The sequence below is a fragment of the Telmatherina bonti genome, assembly GCF_933228915.1.
Source record: "Telmatherina bonti genome assembly, chromosome: 13".
Lineage (NCBI taxonomy): Eukaryota > Metazoa > Chordata > Actinopteri > Atheriniformes > Telmatherinidae > Telmatherina > Telmatherina bonti.
Genome location: NC_136611.1, coordinates 6,604,695 through 6,622,872, shown reverse-complemented (window position 1 = coordinate 6,622,872; position 18,178 = coordinate 6,604,695). Strand labels below are relative to the sequence as shown.

General features: G+C 41.0%; 1 protein-coding gene across 1 annotated transcript in view; it reads right to left on the bottom strand.

The window, feature by feature from the left end:
- The window catches only part of slc4a4a (solute carrier family 4 member 4a), a gene marked incomplete at its 3' end in the record, with an annotated part of 88,075 nt that overhangs the window by 16,752 nt on the left and 53,145 nt on the right, over positions 1-18,178 (bottom strand). Inside the window, exons 9-16 of the mRNA XM_079250776.1 lie at positions 11,626-11,783; positions 10,704-10,791; positions 7,584-7,738; positions 6,658-6,768; positions 4,769-4,943; positions 4,544-4,677; positions 2,529-2,892; positions 1,171-1,350 (exon numbers count right to left, since the gene is read on the bottom strand). Of these exons, the coding sequence (XP_079106902.1) occupies positions 1,171-1,350; positions 2,529-2,892; positions 4,544-4,677; positions 4,769-4,943; positions 6,658-6,768; positions 7,584-7,738; positions 10,704-10,791; positions 11,626-11,783 (1,365 nt within the window). The remainder of the gene's footprint in view (positions 1-1,170; positions 1,351-2,528; positions 2,893-4,543; positions 4,678-4,768; positions 4,944-6,657; positions 6,769-7,583; positions 7,739-10,703; positions 10,792-11,625; positions 11,784-18,178) is intronic.

Below are 18,178 nucleotides of genomic sequence, written 5' to 3'. Positions count from 1 at the left end.
AAACAGAAGTCACAGTTTTGAGAGAACGATGACGAGTCAATCTGAGCTGAAGTTTAGCTTGTAAATCTGGGTTTCGGCGTAGACTCAGAACTCAACAGAGACAGACTGAATAATATGTCAAATCTGTACGTTTATCTGACAGATTTAGAAAAGATTGTTCATGCATTTATCTCTAAAAAATAATGCTGTAAGAACTCCTAACATTGAGTGGTAAAGATGGGCAGTTGAGAACGGACGGTGGCCTGTAGTGGCCAAAAGTCTTCCAGACAAATGTTTTCATCTCTGAGTGGATCCAATGGCCTCTGGTGAAGGCAAGGAAAATGTTTTTAAACAGCACAACTCAACAACAGGAGGAGTCAAAGTGATTCACAGAGACTTCATAAATTTTAAAATTAAAAACAAGAGAAAGGAAAAAGATGAAACATGAAGGTAAAATACCATTAAAAATAAGATTAGGATTAAAAATTCCATTTTAAAAGAAACAAGGCAGATTTCCCTGCAGAACAGGAAGATCTTTAACTGGATGTTTCAGCTGATCTGAAGCTTTGTGGGGGTTTCTTCCAGACATGTGGAGCATAGAAGCTGAATGCAGCTTTTCTATGTCTGGTTCTGACTCTGGGAACTGAGAAAACACCAGATCCAGATGACCTGAGCGGTCTGGTAGGTTCACACTGGGTGAAGAGTTCTCTGATGTATTTTGGTCCTGAACCAGTCTGGCAGACAGGCAGGCGGTTTAAGGACATCAGAGCTGGACTGATGCGGTCCACTTGGTCTTAGTGAGTAGTCGGTCACTACTTTAACATTGCCTACATGTGAACTGTCTTCCCCTCGCTCAGACAAAGTCCATTCAGACATTGTGGCACAACTATGGTGGCCGAACGCCTGGGAAATAGAAATAAATGGCTCATTCTACTTGCATGAGAATAAAAACATAACGGATATTTTAGTAAGGATGCCAGAAGCACATCCAGGTCTTCTGTCATTAACTTTTCCTTTTGTAACCTGTTGCAACTTAACCTGTTGCAGATCTGCATCAAATCTGATGACTTGACACTATTTTCTATTTTCTGTCTGACGCCGTTGTTGTTGAGCATTGGAATCAGCACGCCGTTCGGCATTCGTCCCACACCTGGTTTGGTGTTGTTACTCCAGTATGTTGGTGTTACTCACCGTGGTGGGGAAGAAGGGGCTGGTTTTGAACTTCCTCAGCGACATGGAGCAGGTGTAGGTACCAAAGAAGAGGATAAAGGACATGAGGCTGATGTCTGGGACAAAGTCGCAGGCCTTCCCAACCAACTCGCCATTGTACTTTAAGCACTCCGTCTTTGTGAGGGACGACCATGTGGCATTCTGCGGCTGCACACAACAGAAGGGAAACAAAGTTGTAACAGCACGAGTCACAGCTGGTTGTCTCAGACCGTCTGCGTTGGAAAGAAGCAACATCAAACTGGAAACAACAGGCTTGCTGCTCACTTTACCCGCAAAAAAATATGAGCATATTTAGCAATGTGTCTCTTGCACTACGTGGCTGGCTTAAGTTTCCAAGAAGGGATTTCAAGGCTGTCAATGATTTCCAGGAAATCTGTCGAAGATTTCCAGGAAATCTGACTGAAGATCTTCAGCTTGAACAATACAGTGAGTAAGCAGGTCAAATACAGGCTGCAGTACGACGTATCTGCTGGCCGTCTTCCAGCTGAGAGCTGGAAAACAGAGAGGATCTACGCAGCATCTTTCCTCTTTAACCAGCTAGATACTGTTAGCAATACAAGCTAATAAGGATACACTATGTCGCACAAACAAAACACCACAATGACAGAGGCAACTGAAACTATTATGCTTTATGAGGTTCTTGAGGGGGTCAAAAAACAGAGTCTTACCAGACCAGTGTTGTTCCAGAACAAGACTGAAGTACCTTCTAGCGGATCACCCATAAACTCAGTTTCATTTGCTGCAGAAACAAGACAGAAACATGTCCTCATGACATGATGTTTTAAACAATGCATTGCAACAGCGAAACACATCGTCAAACTAAAATGTTAAAATCTGTGAGCGCAGGATGGAATACCCACATGCTAACCCCAGCTAAATGCTACAAGATAAGACTAAACTTTCATCAGTCTGAGCTGCACAGTTCAGTATTTCATTGCTGTAACATTCTTGCAGCCAAATTTTGCACTTTTACTTTGGGAGCACCTAAATCATTTACCAGGTAACAGGTAGGCCACCAGGCTCCACGTCCCCAGCTCACATCCAGGGACAAACTTACACAGAAACCTTTCTAAAACACTTTGTCTTGATGTGAGCCTTCAAGCTGGTTTACATTGTTTACGGCAGGGATCCTCAAACCTGGTCCTTGGGGGTTGGAGTCCTGCAGGTTTTAGAAGTTTTCCTGCTGCAACAGACCTCACTCAAATCAATGGGGAACTATCTGGGTCAGGTGTGTTGCAGGACACCTTCTCTCGAAGGCCAGGACTGATGACCCCTGGCTTAAAAGCAAGAAGGATTCATTTACTGTGCACAAACAATACTGTGTGTAAAAATCTGCAACAGTCAGAAGCAGCATGTCCTACTGGAATCCACAGATGAAGCCAAAAAGAATAAAACAGGCTTGTCTCACCTAAGATTGTAGGAGCCATGCAGAGACAGTCATATTGCGTGACGTATTCCATGTTGAAGTCAGAGTTGATGGGATAGTGGTGGGCTAATTTAATCATCTTCTTGAAGGCATCATAGATAAAGATGAAGCTGATCAGGCAGGAGAAGCCCTCCTCTGTGAACCGAGTGAAGTATTTCACCAGAAAGCTGGCGTCAGTGGCCACGAGCACCAAGCAGAAGAACGCCGACCACAAGCCGATCCACAGGCGGAACTCCAGGTAGTTAAAATCATTATCTCTGAACGCAAAACACAACAAGCATGTAAACGTTAGGAAGAGTTGTAAGCTGGGGATGGCTGGGCATTTTGAAGACAAACACTGAATTCTGTTTGTGCTCTTTTTTAGTGGCGAATCTCACTGAAATCACACAAATTAAACAACCTGATTGGATGGCAGCTTGTAAAGCCCCACCCTGACACTTGAACTGTGTTTGTTTCATTTTTATTTATCCATCTATCATCCATTTTCTGCCGCTTATCCGGGGTTGTGGTCCAGGGGCAGAAGCCTGAGCAGGAAACCCAGACATCCCTCTCCCCAGTCACATTTACCAGCTCACTGGGGAGATTCCAAGGCGTTCATCAGGCCATCTAAGAGATATAATCCCTCCAGCGTGTCCTCAGTCTTCCCCAAAGTCTCCTACAGCAGGGAAGAGCTCGAAACACATGATAAGGGAGAGGTCCAGGAGGCATCCAAACCAGATGCTGCCTCTCGATGCAGAGGAGCAGCGGCTCTACTCTGAACCCTTCCTGGAAGACCGAGCTCCTCACCCTATCTCTAAAGGAGAGCCCGGCCACTCTCGGGAAGAAACTCATTTCAGTCGCCTGTGTTTGTGATCTCATTCTTGTGGTCACGGTAGATAACAGGGCTGTGACGATATGCTTTTGTCCCAATTCGATTAGATTTTTTGGGTGCCAATTCGATTAAAATTGCAATTTGCACAATTCTTCAATATTGCTCTTTTTTTTTTTAGATTAAATACAAAATAAATGTATAAAACGTTTTTTTTTTTTTTGCTTGTCATTTTTCTTGATTTAAATTAGGAAAAAACAACACAGTAGCCAGACCATCATTCTGCTGCTATAATGGCCAAGAAGACAATTAAAAAGATCAATAAAACCAATAAAAAAGACAAAAGTTTTATAATGGATTATTATTATTTATTTGGAGGGGGGAAAAAAAGATTTTTTTAACAAAAAAATTCAATTTTTAAATTGTGAAGCAAAAGAATTCAGATTTCCCACCCCTAGTAGATAAACCAGTAAATCGAGAGCTTTGTCTTCTTGCTAAGCTCCTTCTTCACCACAACAGAACGATGCAGAGTCCACATTACTGCCGACGCCACTACTGATCGACTTGTAATGCTCCATACTTCCCTCACCCACTCACAAACCCGAGATGCCAAATTTTTATCTAATTTACCCTAAACAGGAACATAACCAACCAAAGACACAAAATACTCTGATCTTTCCCTATAAGAAACTGGTGCAAGAACAGGCCAAAAGAACATTTACTCTGGTGAATGATGGCAGAGTTTTCAATGCAGACTGGGACCATCACCGTCTGCTACGAGGGTGTGCAGAAGCGGCTCTAAAGCACGTGTAGGAATTGTGTTTCCAGCATTAATAAATACCAGCTAGCATCTGAAAATGCCAGCTGGCTTTACATATATCTGTTTTTTAAACAGCATTTATGAACAATGTTGTTTTGATAGAAACGAAAGAAAAACACTGGAATTGTACACAATCTTCAGAAATTTGTGTTGCGGAAGGACACATCTGCACAACGACGTGGTTCTGTTCTGGTTCTCTGACTGTGGAAAAACCAAACCATTCCTTCTTTCTGAGGGAAGGTTGAGCATAATTATGAAAAAGATAAAACAAAGAGCATACTTGCTGAAGTTGAAAAGCAGTCGTTCGAACACCAGAACAGGACCGGTGCTGCTGAGGATGATGAGAGGCTGGCCAGCCAGCAGACAGAACACGCCACCAGCTATGGCAGTGCCTAGGAAGCTTTCCAACACACCCTGCACACACAACCAGGAACAACCAAAATCAGACATTACTGTAAAGAGTTCACAGTATTCACATTCAGTTTTGCTTAAATCCCTGCCTGACCTGCATGTTTTCTGTTGCATCTCCCAGTAGACCACCAAAGGTGATGGCATTCGTCACAGTTCCAAGGTAAATGAACAAAATGGCCGACAGAGCCTGGATGTGGATTGCATCGGTGAAGTCACTGAGAAAGAAAGGCGCTTTTCTCTTTATATCAAGTATCAGACCCCCACAAAACCTGAGAACACACAAAGAAGAGAACATTTTTACCAACATGAAGCATAACAAACTAAAACTGATGCACCGGCCACTTTATCAGGTAAACCTCCTCAGTACTGGTTGGACTCACTTTGTCCTTCATCAGCACCAAAGTTCTTGGTGTCGTAGATTCATCAAGGTGTTTGAAACATTCCTCGGAGGTTTTGCTCCATACTGACATGAAGCATCACACAGCAGCTAAATCTGTATCATGTGACTATGTATGTTTTGAGACACTGGTTGTTAATCGAGTTTTGGAGAAGGGGAAGGTTTATCAATAAGCTTATGCTTCCTCTCTGACATGTTGAGTTCATATTATCATTAGTATAATATATTATACTATACTATTTACGTCTGTTTTCCAGTTTACTTTCTCATGTTAGTTGCACATGTCGTAAAGAACATGTGCAACATGAAAACATGAACCTTGAGCTTACAGAGCTGAAGGTGAAATAAAGCATACATTCACTCATTCATAGATTAGTTGGCTGAACTTCCATTATGAGAATCTCCCATTCCACCAGAGCTGCTCACTTGCAGAAATCTCCAACCCTAGTCTCAAGCCCCACTGCCCTGCAGGTAGTGTTTGTTTCCCTGCTACAACGCTTACCATTTAAAGGATCTCTGATAAGCTCTGCACATTGAGCCATTCACTTGAGTCATGTGTGTTGAGGCAGGAAAAGTCAGCAGGACGGTGAACTAGAGGACTAGAGTTGGGGATCTCTGCTCTGTTGGTGTCAAGAGATGATGTGAGCTTTGTGACATGGTGCATCATCCTGCTGGAAGTTTCCATCAGAAGATGCTACACTGTGCTCAGAAAGGGATGGACATGGTCAGCAGCAGGACTCAGGTAGGCTGTGGAGGTTAAACCATGTCATACTGGTACTAAGGGGACCAAACTGGGACAAGAAAACCTCCATCAAACCATTATACTAAAGCAGTGTTTCCATGTGGATCCATGTCTCATGGTTGCATAGTAATTGAACCAAATTCTGCCCCAACATCTGGATGTTGCACCTAATAAAAACCCCATCAGACCAGCAACGTTTCTCCATCTTCTATTGTCCAGTTCTGGTGAGTCTGTGGGAATTGTAGCCTCAGTTTCCTGTTCTTACTGACAGGAGGGAACCCGCTGTGGTCTTCTGCTGCTGGAGACCATCTGCTTCCAGGCTGGACGGGTTGGGTGTTCAGACATGATGTTCTGCATGACGTGGTTGGAACCAGTGATTGAGTTACTCTCCAACCAGTCTGCCCATTCTCCTCTAACACTCCCAACGGCACACCTGTCCATCCAACTACCACCTCACTGGACATTTTCTCCTCCTCAGACCACTCTCTGCAACCCTGGAGATGGATGTGTGTGAGAATCCCAGGAGGTCAGCAGTTTCTGAAACAACCGTGTCACGTTGAAGCTCCTCAAACCCTTTTCGTCCTCGTTCTGATACTGAGTTCGAACTTCAGCGAGTCATCGCGACCGTGTCTACGTGACTGGATCCACGGAGTTTCCGCCATGTGATTGGCTGATTAGTTATTTGTGTTAACAGGCGATTACGCAGGTGGACTGAATGAAGAGGTCGATGGGTGCACTATACACACACTGCAAGACACATGACAACATCCCAAAGCAGCAGAGCAGCTGAGGGATGTTTTCAGGTTTTTAATGACATAAATAAGTCACTGAGACATTTTTATACCTTCCAGTCTTTTCCAGCTCCTCCCCCGTCTCATGTCCCCCTCCTCCTTGACCTCCATCGTGAGGCATGTCTCCGTTCATCTGGGAGTCGCCTCCTGCATACATGTTTTTCCTAAAAAGACACATGAAACTTTTATCCACTCTCAGCCGACGTCACTTTTCTTCTGATTGACATCAGATCACCTCGCCGTATCCAGGTCAGATATCGGACTGCTGACTCACCTTGCAGTTATATAACGTTTAAGCAGTACAGCTTTAAACATTACGGTGTTGTCATGACCCAGTTTTTCACGTTGCTGATCAGACAATGTAGATTTCCATTAGGTGATTAAATAGCCTGATTGATCAGTGCTAAAAAAACAAAAAAAACAGCAGCTGGACATTCCTGCAGCTTTAAATCAAACTAACTGCTGCTGTTAAATAATTGAATGCTGTGATGTACACTTGGATGCACATCAGCGGCCGTCCAACTGCTGCTCCTCTTCTGCATAATATTTTGCACAGGCAGCGTTTTCAGCTGGCCCAGATGTCTCACTTCTTACAATTTTAATAAACACAGACTTGCAGATTTTTTAAGGCTTCTTTTACTTTTCTCAAAGCCAAAACGTCTCATCAGAATGTTATTAATGCAGATTAAACTGCAATATCGCCAGTTATTACCTCTTTGTTAAGCCAAGCCAACTTTATTTAGAAAGTACAGCTACTGCTGAACAAAGTACTAGATATAAAATAATTAACATATCGAAACATAAAACAATAAAATATAAAACAATAAAAGCAGAATCATTCTGGGTAAAATGCCAGTGAAAAGAAGTGGGTCTAACAACAGGATTTAACCTCTAAAACACTTTATAAAAGCTGGTATGCTGGGCACAAAAGGTAGCTCGAGTGAAATTGGAAATGTCGTAGTAAGGTGTGATTCTAGACCTTTTATCAGAGGAGGGGAGGGATTTGGGAGGCTCTATCCTGATGGTGGGGTCCCATTCTCCAGGAGGAAGAACGATGACTTCGTCCAGGAACTCATCAATGCCAGCCAGCAGGTCTTGTCTGTCCTTCGCCTTGTAGGCGATGTCATGAAAGACCTGCACACAGACAGAAATGACTGAAGCGCTGGAGTGGAAATGTCACCTGTGAAAGCACGCGGCGGTCCCAGGCACTGAACTGGAATGCCACATCGGAGGATTACTAAATGAGAGTGACATCATACGTAAACTAGATGTGAACACCTAAGCCCATCTAATCAACCCAAAAACTCTGAAGAGGAACTCGTTTTTACTCGTTTAATCACCTCCAGCTCTGCTCTGGGTGGAAGAGTTTTCAAATAAATCCAAATGTCTGAATTCTTTTATTTATTCTATTGATTAGGGTCCGAGCCATAGGAAGTATGGCAGGGCCCTATTGTTGAAATGTTTATCATTCTTCTCCTAAGCACAACTCACTCAATTTTGACCCCCTTAGCCCTCGTGAAAAGTCGTGAAACTTGGCACACACCTCAAGCCCAGCGAAAATAGCGATATTCTCGAGTTTGCATGAGCGCCAATGCAAAAATGCCTCGACAGCGCCCCCTAGAAACGCCAAAGATGGCCAATAGAATGGGGTCTCAAAAGTCTATTTTGACGTAGAACAACAAAATTTGGCACACATGTCTACCACCTCAAGATGAGTAAAAAAAAGTCTATCATATAGCTGTTGCCATGGCAACGGGGTGTCCGCCATCTTGGTGTTTATGACCCATTTTTTACCCCATTTTTGCGATTTGGGGCGCATCGTATTTGAACAAACTAGTCTGAGGAGATTTATGCGATTGGCCCCAAATGCGGCAGGCAGCTTCGTGACAAGATGGGGACCAAAAGTTTTTCAGATCTTTCCAATAAGAGAAAGCGTGTTACCGTGGCAACCCATGAAAAAAACGCGTTCTCACCATGAAACATGGTTTGCTTATATCTTTGCAGAAATACATGCAATCTGCACCAAAATTGTAAGCACTCACATTTGGTAGGTCCTTAACACACTGTAACATGTATAGTGGGGGGAACCACCTTTGAGGGGGGGGGGGGGGGGGGGGGGGGGGGTCCAGAGGGTCCCGAACATCTACTTTATAGTATGACAATGTAATTCAGCACACATATCTACCAACCCAAGACAAGCAATCAACAGTCAATTAAGTATGTGTTACCATGGCAACGGGGTGTCCGCCATCTTTGCGTTTATGCCCATTTAACACTGTATGTGTATTGTTTTTGATCAAACTGGTTTGGGATTCACGCCATTGACTCCAAACCCACCAGGAAACTTTGTAACAAGTTGGGGTAGAGAGGTCGGCATGAGGCCTCGGACCCAATGGATGCCGCTTCCAGCTTTAATTTCATCTATTCTTGGTTGAGAATGTAGTTCAGCTTTTACCTACATACGTGGATTTCATCCACTGGGGAGTAAAATGTCATTGAGAATTTAGAGAATATAGTAAAAAAAAAAGGTAATTTAAAATGAAAGTTAACTGGAAAATTCACCATCATCTCATTATTCCAACTTTTTTACACACCAAACGTGCCTTTTTTCCATCGCAGCCTGACTCACAAAATGGGATATTTACTGTTAGTGCTACACATTACAGATGGTCCTGCAGAGGGAACAAATCTTTCTGTACCACGTAGATCTAATGGCAGAGAGTAATGGGGGCTTGTTAGGATCCTTTAGGCCAGGTTGTCGAGAGTCGGTGTCCTGCAGGCTTTCCAAGTGTCCCCGTTGCAACACACCTGATTTAAATCATTGTGGATTTAGTAGACATGTGCAGAGCTTGGCTGAGTCTGAGTCAGGTGTGTTTCAGCAGGGACACCTGGAAATCCTGCAGGACACCGGTCCTCACAGACCAGGACTGAGGATCCCTGCTTTAGGAAATCTGCAGTTGTTCTAATGGGAGTATGCATCATGTGCAGCCACACACTGCAATTCTTCCACATGAGCAGATTCTCTGGACGTTGTTGGTTAATGCAGTGGTTCCCAAATTTTTTCGGCAGGGCCCCCCTTTCATCAATGACAACAATGTCAAGCCCTCACATGAACTAAAGTAACATACTAAAATGGATCATTAGTTTAGTGACTGTATTGTAGTTAAAACCATGTCAGTGTCAGTATTATGATCCATTCTTCTGCTTTAGTGTGAAACGTTTTAAACTAGGAATCATTCATTTATTCATTCATTTTCCAAATTGCATAATCCAATGATGGGTCGTGGAGAAGCTGGAGCCTATCCCAGCTGGCTCTGGGCGAAAGGCAGGGTACACCCCGGACAGCTCGCCAGTCCATCGCAGGGCAAACTAGGAATCTATTCTATATAAATTTATTTGTATTCAGAATGAAAAGTCCCCAAGTGGTATTGTAATTTGTTTGGCTTCATACTTCATAATATCAGAATAAAATATTAATACATGCTAAAGACTGTGGTCTCTTCATGATCTATCATTGATTATTACTATAACTTGACTGCTACCTGGTCAAGCAGGAGCAGATATGCTGCATCATATTTTCTTCTTTTTTGTTGGTACTTGAAGTCTCTCTTGTTGATTTATCATCATTTCTCATTGGTAATTTTACAAATTTGTTCAATGCCAAAACTCCCAAGTTTTATTTAGCCTTGCTGCACCCCCCCTTGTGATAACCCTGGGCCCGCCCCCCAGTTTGGGAATAGAACATTTCAGCTTGAGTTGGAAGGCAGGATGGGTGTTTTACAGGATTAATCAGCCAAGGATGGGCGTATCGATACTCTGGAGTCAATACTTCGGTATCAGCCAGTCAACATTTCCTGTTTTATGCTTTTTGAGTATCTGTTTGACGATTGATCATGAGACCCTTTTTCTGGTTTTAAAGGGAAACCACATTCTGTTAGTATGACAGGACGGTTGTGCACATAAGAGTCTGGGTGCTAAACTGGCTTTCCTGCGATCCAGAAGTGGAACAAGCTGTAAACATTTGCTGCAGATTTTCAATTAATTCCAGGTTTTGATTGAATTCATAGTTTATTTCTGTAGATTTATAGATTTGTCTCACCTCATCTGACATCAGTGTGGCGATCGCTCTGCCAATCTCATGGTAGGACTTGGCTTTGCCTTTGGGTCCGAGCAAGATGAACAAAAACCTGCAAGACAAAACCAAACAGATAGTGAACCTAACATAAGGATTTTTTATTGCTAAATTAACAACCAGCTCAGATTTAGGCCAGAAACACTCAAGTCCTAACACAAAGACATGTTGCTTAACGACAGAGAGGCAACCACGCAGGCTTGACCTCCATTCAGGGATCTCACAAGCACCAGATTACAGCAATAAATCGGAAGATGTTGACATCTTACACTCAAAAGTTCATTAAACCTTTGACTCAGAAGAGTATTGGCTGCAAAACAATCAACAGAAACCACATTCAGTGGCCTTCACTGCAAAAACTGAAATCTAAGTAAGATTAAAAATCTTAAACTGAGTACAAATATGCTTATTTTTTTTCAAGGTAAGATAATTCTTAGTTTTTATGCCAGAGAATTCCTCTTGTTTTAAGAGTATTTTTACTTGTTTTGGAAAGTCTTGACAAGCCAAATTTTCTTGTTCTGTTGGCAGACAGTTTATCTTATTTTAAGCAACAATTACCTAATTTTTGTAGATTTTTCTTGTTTTTTAAGGCTGAGTTTTTGCAGTGTTCCTGTTGATGAATATTACAAGTCATCTTTCCTAATTTATACCAGATTTGTAATAATTCTACATTTTTATTTAATGTTTAATTACTGGAGTTAAGCTACTATTTAAGTGCAGGATTTTATCACATCTGGCCAGAAATATAACCTCAAATTTATTTGATCATCTCTAATAATTGGGAAAAGTTGCTCTAAAAGCTGCAACTTTGGCCTGAGAGCGATTCCTTTCCTGCACCTTTCTTTGTTAAACATTAACTCCCTGTTAAAAGCTCCTGCAGTTCAGCCACCTTGTGGGAACAGGAACTTCTGTCAGGGCTCCCAGCATCACAGCTTTCTGCAGACGGACAAACGCCACAAAGGGTGCGTCCAGGAAGTCCACCTCCCCCACCAGCACGTTGGAGGCCTCCGCGTCTCTCGGCAACTTCTTCATGAACTTGTTCCTCAGCTGCATGTCCAATGGAAGAGAAGAAAAGGAGTCTTTAAAAGTTAGTCACAGCAGTGCAGCAAAGTTCAGACTGGATTAAAGAAGCTTCATCAAACAGGACAAACACATTCAGGTTAAATCAGAAAACAAAAAGCTCCTTTGTGTCCGGGGAGGAGGACGGCAGTCATACGAGGCCTGTGTTTCTCTCTGACAGCGTGATGGGGAGAACGCTGAGAGGTATGGAGATGGAGGTCAGATATCAGCTGACCTCCAAAGGTCGAAAGGACATTCAGCTGTTGTTGATGAACCAGCGTTCACGCTTTGTATTTGACATTCTGAGAAATGAATGTTGTTTTATTTGCACTATTTCCAGGATGATGCAAGCGTCTGATCTGGTTTTCTTAAGTTAGTGAAAATATGTTTTGTTAAATTTTAAGAATCCACTAATTTTTCCAGATGTGTGAATAAATCACAGAAGAAATCATCTTTCTTTGAGCACAAAGCTGGAACTGAATACGCAGAACACTGTAAAAGCTGATTACCATGATGAATAGTGTTGCATATGTTCAGTCAGAGGCTACTTCAGCTCCATTGTGACAAAGAAAAGTCAAGTCTTTTCCTGTCTGCTACAGCTCTACTTCCACCTGTTGCTAATTCTTTATAGGTTTCATGTAGCGGTGTGCTGGAGCTGCAACAACCAACTGCAGAGGGCTGGACTGGTCCTGCACGGCCCCCTCTGCCTGATGCAGGCGGTGGGAGACAGGAGACTGCAGATGAAGCTAGCCGTGCACTTTATCACCACCTGGAAACCATTACAGGACTCCAAAGCTCCCTCAGTGACAGGTCGCTGCAACCTGAGTATGTACAGTCGTCATTAAAATTATTCATACGCTCCCAATAAAGAAGGGAAAAAAAACAGCTGTCTGTGAAACAAGCTGAATTTGACTAAAGCAATCTTTTTTCTTTTTTTTTTTTTATGAAAATAATTCCATCTTGTTCTGTTCTGGTTCAATAGAAGTATGACAAAATAAGATATGTTACATCACTCATAAACTAATATTTTGTTAAATAATTCCAGTCCAGTCAGGTGTTTTCTGTTCCTCCCAGTCAGACTTCTGCACCTGTTGACAGGTATTTTGTCCCACTGTTCAACAGAAAAGTGCTCCAATTTGTCCAGGACTGATTTGTTTGTTTTGTTGTTTTTCTACAACTCAATTAAATTTAAAAAAAAACAAAAAAAAAAACAACATGTCTAACATCATTAAATTATATTTTAGCTACAGTTCCTTGTTTTAGTCAACACTTATTTGAGTGACTGTTGTAAAATCAGCTTTTTCTTTAATGAAAGGGGAAGAGAGCATCTGAGGATGACTGTAAATATAATCGATAATGTGGTTCTTCAGACCTCAGAGACACAGAAACGGAACTTCCACTGCTTTCCCATTGAATTTAAGGAAAGTGTCCACAAACTTTTGAAAATAGGTGGATGGTTTATGCTAGTTTGCTTACCTCCTACTGTGGAACTAAAATATCATCATAATTTATCTTTATCTTGTGATTCAATGAAGCATCTTGAACATTCTGTTCTGCTAAGATTTTACTGTGTAGACCTACAAAAAGGTGTGCAAACTGCACTATTAAACTAACTTTAACCTCCAACTAAACTAAACTAAGATCTATTTAACCTTAAGTGCATTTTACTGACACTTCTGTTGTTCTTTAGCATCAGTTTAATTAGTTCACAAGAGCAAATGTGAAGAATAATTAATAATTATTGGAAATAAAACTGCTGAATGAGAAAACCGAAGCAGTGCACGATTCCAGTCCCGTGTTCTTCCTAAGAAGTTCACTTTGATTTCAAAGAAATAAGGGTGCAAGTTCATGAATAGATAACGTAACAAATCATTGTGCAGAATGGATTCACGTGGAAAACTACTGTGTTATACATTAACATCAGAACAGACAGGAAAGACCAAGACGTGGCAGGAGACAGCCTGTCCCTGCACAACTGAAGCTGCAACACATCATACACAAACGGTCTGGTCTGGTTTCTGATTATGCAACTCAGATGCTTGAAGTGGATTCAAAGAAGGACAAATTTTCCAGTCATGCAGAGAGTAATATTGGGACAGAAATGTGTATGATGGAAGAGCAGTAAGACTGTGTATTTAACACCAACACACAGTGGCAAAGACAATATAAAAGACAAAAACAATTCATATGAAACCTGGATTCCCATCTGCCACAATCCGTCCTCATGAAATGTCCATCCTCAACCTCTGAGGACTGAAGTCCCATTAACCTGTGACCCTTCACTGTTATAATCTAATCAGAGGCTGTCAAACCATGTAGGCAAAGAGTTTTTCTGTAAATGATTGAGTTTAGAGGTTAAACCTGTCTAACGGCACACTCTGACCTGTGTCCAATCACCACTAATCCACACCGTGTTGCCTCTGTAAACTAACCCAGATCTGTTCTCTGCTGGCATGACGCAAGAAACATACGACGTGTCAAAGGGCCGACAGACCGTTTGCAAGAACTGATGGATTTGGGAGTATGGCTATTTTTGGTCCAAATGGGTTATTTTATTATTACATACTAAGGTTTTCTTTGTTATCAAAGGTATTATTGTCATGTTATCATTCAACCAACGTTTATTTATAAAGCACCTTTCATACAATAAAATGTAGCGCAAAGTGCTTTACCTTAAAAGCAAAAAAGGATTAAAAAACAAAACAAAAAACGAACTTTTTATCATATCCTCTAAATTAAGAATCTGTTCAACCAGAAAATACACAACATAGCAAACACTTGAAATTGGGTCTCAAGAGGCGCCGTCCCAAACCCCATAACTGTTTTATGGCTGCGGGGTGGGCCCTTGGCTGCCTGGGAGTTGTGCGGTTGCTATGGCAACGGCTCCTATGAGCATGCGGGGGACTTGCTCCTGGTGTGGATGGATCCCTAGGTATCGTTTCCTCACATCAGCACCAAGTCAGAATTTTCATCACTTCATTAATGTTTTATTTGTTTTATTAACCTGTGTTCGGTTAAAGAGACAGTATTCAGGGAATGATTGTGGGTGTGTGAGCTTGTGTCTATTGTTTTTAAATGTCTTGTTATCTACTGTTTGTTTCAATCCTTATGACTTCATTTTATCTTGTAAAGCACTTTGTGTTGCCCATGGCATGAAAAGTCCTCAAGAAATAAAGTTTGATTTGATTTGATTTGATTTGTGTCTGGAAGGTAAAACACTGGAAAAATAAGAGATGCTAAGACTAAATAAAAAGTTAATAGAATTTAAAAAAAACACACACACACACACACACACATAAAACATAAAATAAGGATATAGTAAGAAGCAATAAAAGTCTAATAAAAACCTTAAAATGAAATTACAAAATTGAATAAATAAATGAATAATGATAAAAATAAAGTCATAGATAAGAGCTAAAATGTCGTAAAATATTTAAATATTACTTAAAGAAAAGATAAAAACTGTTCTGAATTGAAAACATGATTATTCAAAAGCTTTACTAAAAAGCTAAGTTTTAAGCTGCCAACACTCCCAGCGGCCCTCCGGTTCTCTGGAAGGCTGTTCTACAGGCGAGGACCAGAAACACTAAAAGATGCTTCTCCATACGTCCCGGTCCTCGCCTTGGGGATAAACAAGAGACCTGAGAGCCCTGGAAAGGTCATACGTTAAAAGCAAGTCTTATAAATACCTCGAGCAAACACCTTTAAGAGCTTTATAAACTAATAAGAGTTTTAGAAAACCAACTAAAAAGTGCACCAGAAGCCAACGCAGAGACCTTAACGCTGAGCTCTCTTTCTGGTCTTCGTCAGTCGGCGGAGTTTTGTAAAAGCTGCAGTGGGCTATGAAGCTAAACTGCTGTAAAATTAATGTTTTAATAGATATAGCTCCATCGTTTTTAGCGTCATTGTGCATCAAAAATGTCTTCTTGTCTTTATCCCACCCATAGAGGAGCATTATTTTTGTTATTTTCTGCTCCTGATTGAATATTAAAGTCCAATTAAGCTCTTTAATTAGTGGAAATATCAGCAGGAAGTGGCTTCATCATAATTTCCGGGTCAATATTAAAGCAACTCAGTAGTGATAACTATCTTTTTTTCATTACAAAAAAGTGATAAGTATCGATGTTATCATGGATAATTGTGGATTTACCAGTCAGTGAATAAACACTACAGCTTGCGGCTAGATTGTGAACCTCCTGATGGGATATAAACGCCTGGAAAACTTCTGTAGATTACCTGAAGTGTAAGCTATTGATCCCATTTCACCCTACAGAGTTATGCACTACCATTCCTGAGAACCTGATAGGGCCCGGTGTTGCAGGCGATCTGGCTGCGTTTTAGACACTTAATTTAAAGAACAAAAAGACGAAAACTTGTTTCTTCTCCACATGATTAGTTTTTACAGTCGATGTTTGAACCAGCTGCTTTATGAATTTATTAAAATGCACACCCCATACATAAGATATCCAACATTTCCCATTTAAAAGTGTCTGTCTTTATCTTCTCCGTGAGTTTTCAGTCTGGCGTGGAAAATGAACTTTGGAAGGCCGTTTATGAAACGAGTAGGTGTGGAAGCGCTTCAGTTTAGGAGACGCGTTTCTTGTCCAGTTATCTCTTTCACATTCTGTCCCACAGGAGCGCTTACTGGGCTGCTTTGACCTAATTCTGATCTCCCAGAGGCCTGGTACTGGTCGGGAGCATATGATCAACTGGCTGCTGTGGGGATCTAACTACCCAACTGGAACAGATCCAGTCCAAACAACCGCAGTGCAGATACAGCGGCAGGATACATAAAAAGCTTCCCTTCAGAGGAAGAAAACTGTCATTTGCATAATTCAGCTTATAACAGAAACAAACAACAAACAAACAACGCAAAGGTGAAGATAAAAGAGTAGAGATCGACCAATTATCGGCGCTGATATTTGGAAATTTGACGTATATCGGCCTTTTTTAATCCGACTGGCCGATACAAAGAAACAATTTAAAACTTATTATTTCTTGCTATTTCAGCTCAGATGCAGCAGCGCCTCGCTCTCCTGCCAGCTGTCTCCTGCACTATTCACCCCGTCCTCTGATGGGTTCAGCGGCAGAGGCAGAAGAAGCTGTCCTCACACACACTGGAGAGTGAAAGGAGAGGAGAAGTTTTCTGGTGTGAGAAGCTCCGGACAGAAAACACGTGTCGAAGGTAAATGCAGAAAGCTCTTCTGAAATTGTAATAAACATCCGGTGCTCTGCATCCGATCACGACTTCTACTGACGTTACAGCAGAATAACGTAAGAGCAGAGTAAGATATTGTAGTTATATTTAAATTTTATTGTATTTTCTGTTGAAAAATTTCAGAGAACTGTTTTATTTAACCTTTTGTTCAACTTTATAAGAGATGTTTCTGAGTCTAGGAAATTCAGGCACTTCTGGAGCTTTTATTTTCTATTTGTGTGATCCAATAAACATGCTTTAGGCATTTTAATGAAGTTCAGTGTTTGCATTATTCAATTTTTTTACACCAATTTTTGCACTTTTACCATAAATGAATATCAGCTCCAAATATCGGTTATCGGCCTCCTCTAACTACTAATAATCGGTATCGGTCCTGAAAAACCCATATCAGTCTATCTCTATAAAAGAGATGAAAAGTTTTAGTGGAATCTCACTGCAGATGTGGACATTTCCACAATCGTCCTACTGCAAAACGTCCCACTTTAACCCTTTAATGCACCGTCTGAACTACACTGGACGCCTATTTAAAGGCTGTTTTCCAGTATATTCATAACTGAGGATAGTATGTTTGTAATTTTACCACTTCAGTGAACATCAGAATGCCCAACACACTGCCACTCGCTGGAGAATGAACTAATATAGGATTACATTTCATATACACATGAAACACATAACTTTATCTCAGTGATAAACAATTCAGTTTCCTCACTGTCGAGTTTTAAAACTCATCTTAAAACCCAGTTTTATTCCTTGGCCTTTAACCCAACGTAAGACAGTTTCTGGTCAGTGTGCTATAGTTTATTTATTTTTATTATTGGTTTTACTTACTATTTATCGAGTTTGTTTTATTGTTTTAATTCCGTATTCCTTGTATGACCGGTTTTATTGTGTTATTTATTTGCATTTGAACTGTTTTATTCTGTTTTTATTGTGGCCGATGTACAGCACTTTGTTTCAACTCTGGTTGTTTTAAAAGGGCTTTATAAATAAAGTTGAGTTGAGTTAAACTAAACAGTAAAATAATATTAAAGACAAAGAAATGTGTCTCTGTACATGTCTGTTGATTTTTAATAATTCATGCATCAGAGCTTTGAAGTTAAAGGTTGACGGTTTAAACAGCTTGTTACGACATGATAATAAAGCTGTAACGCACCAACACCTGCAG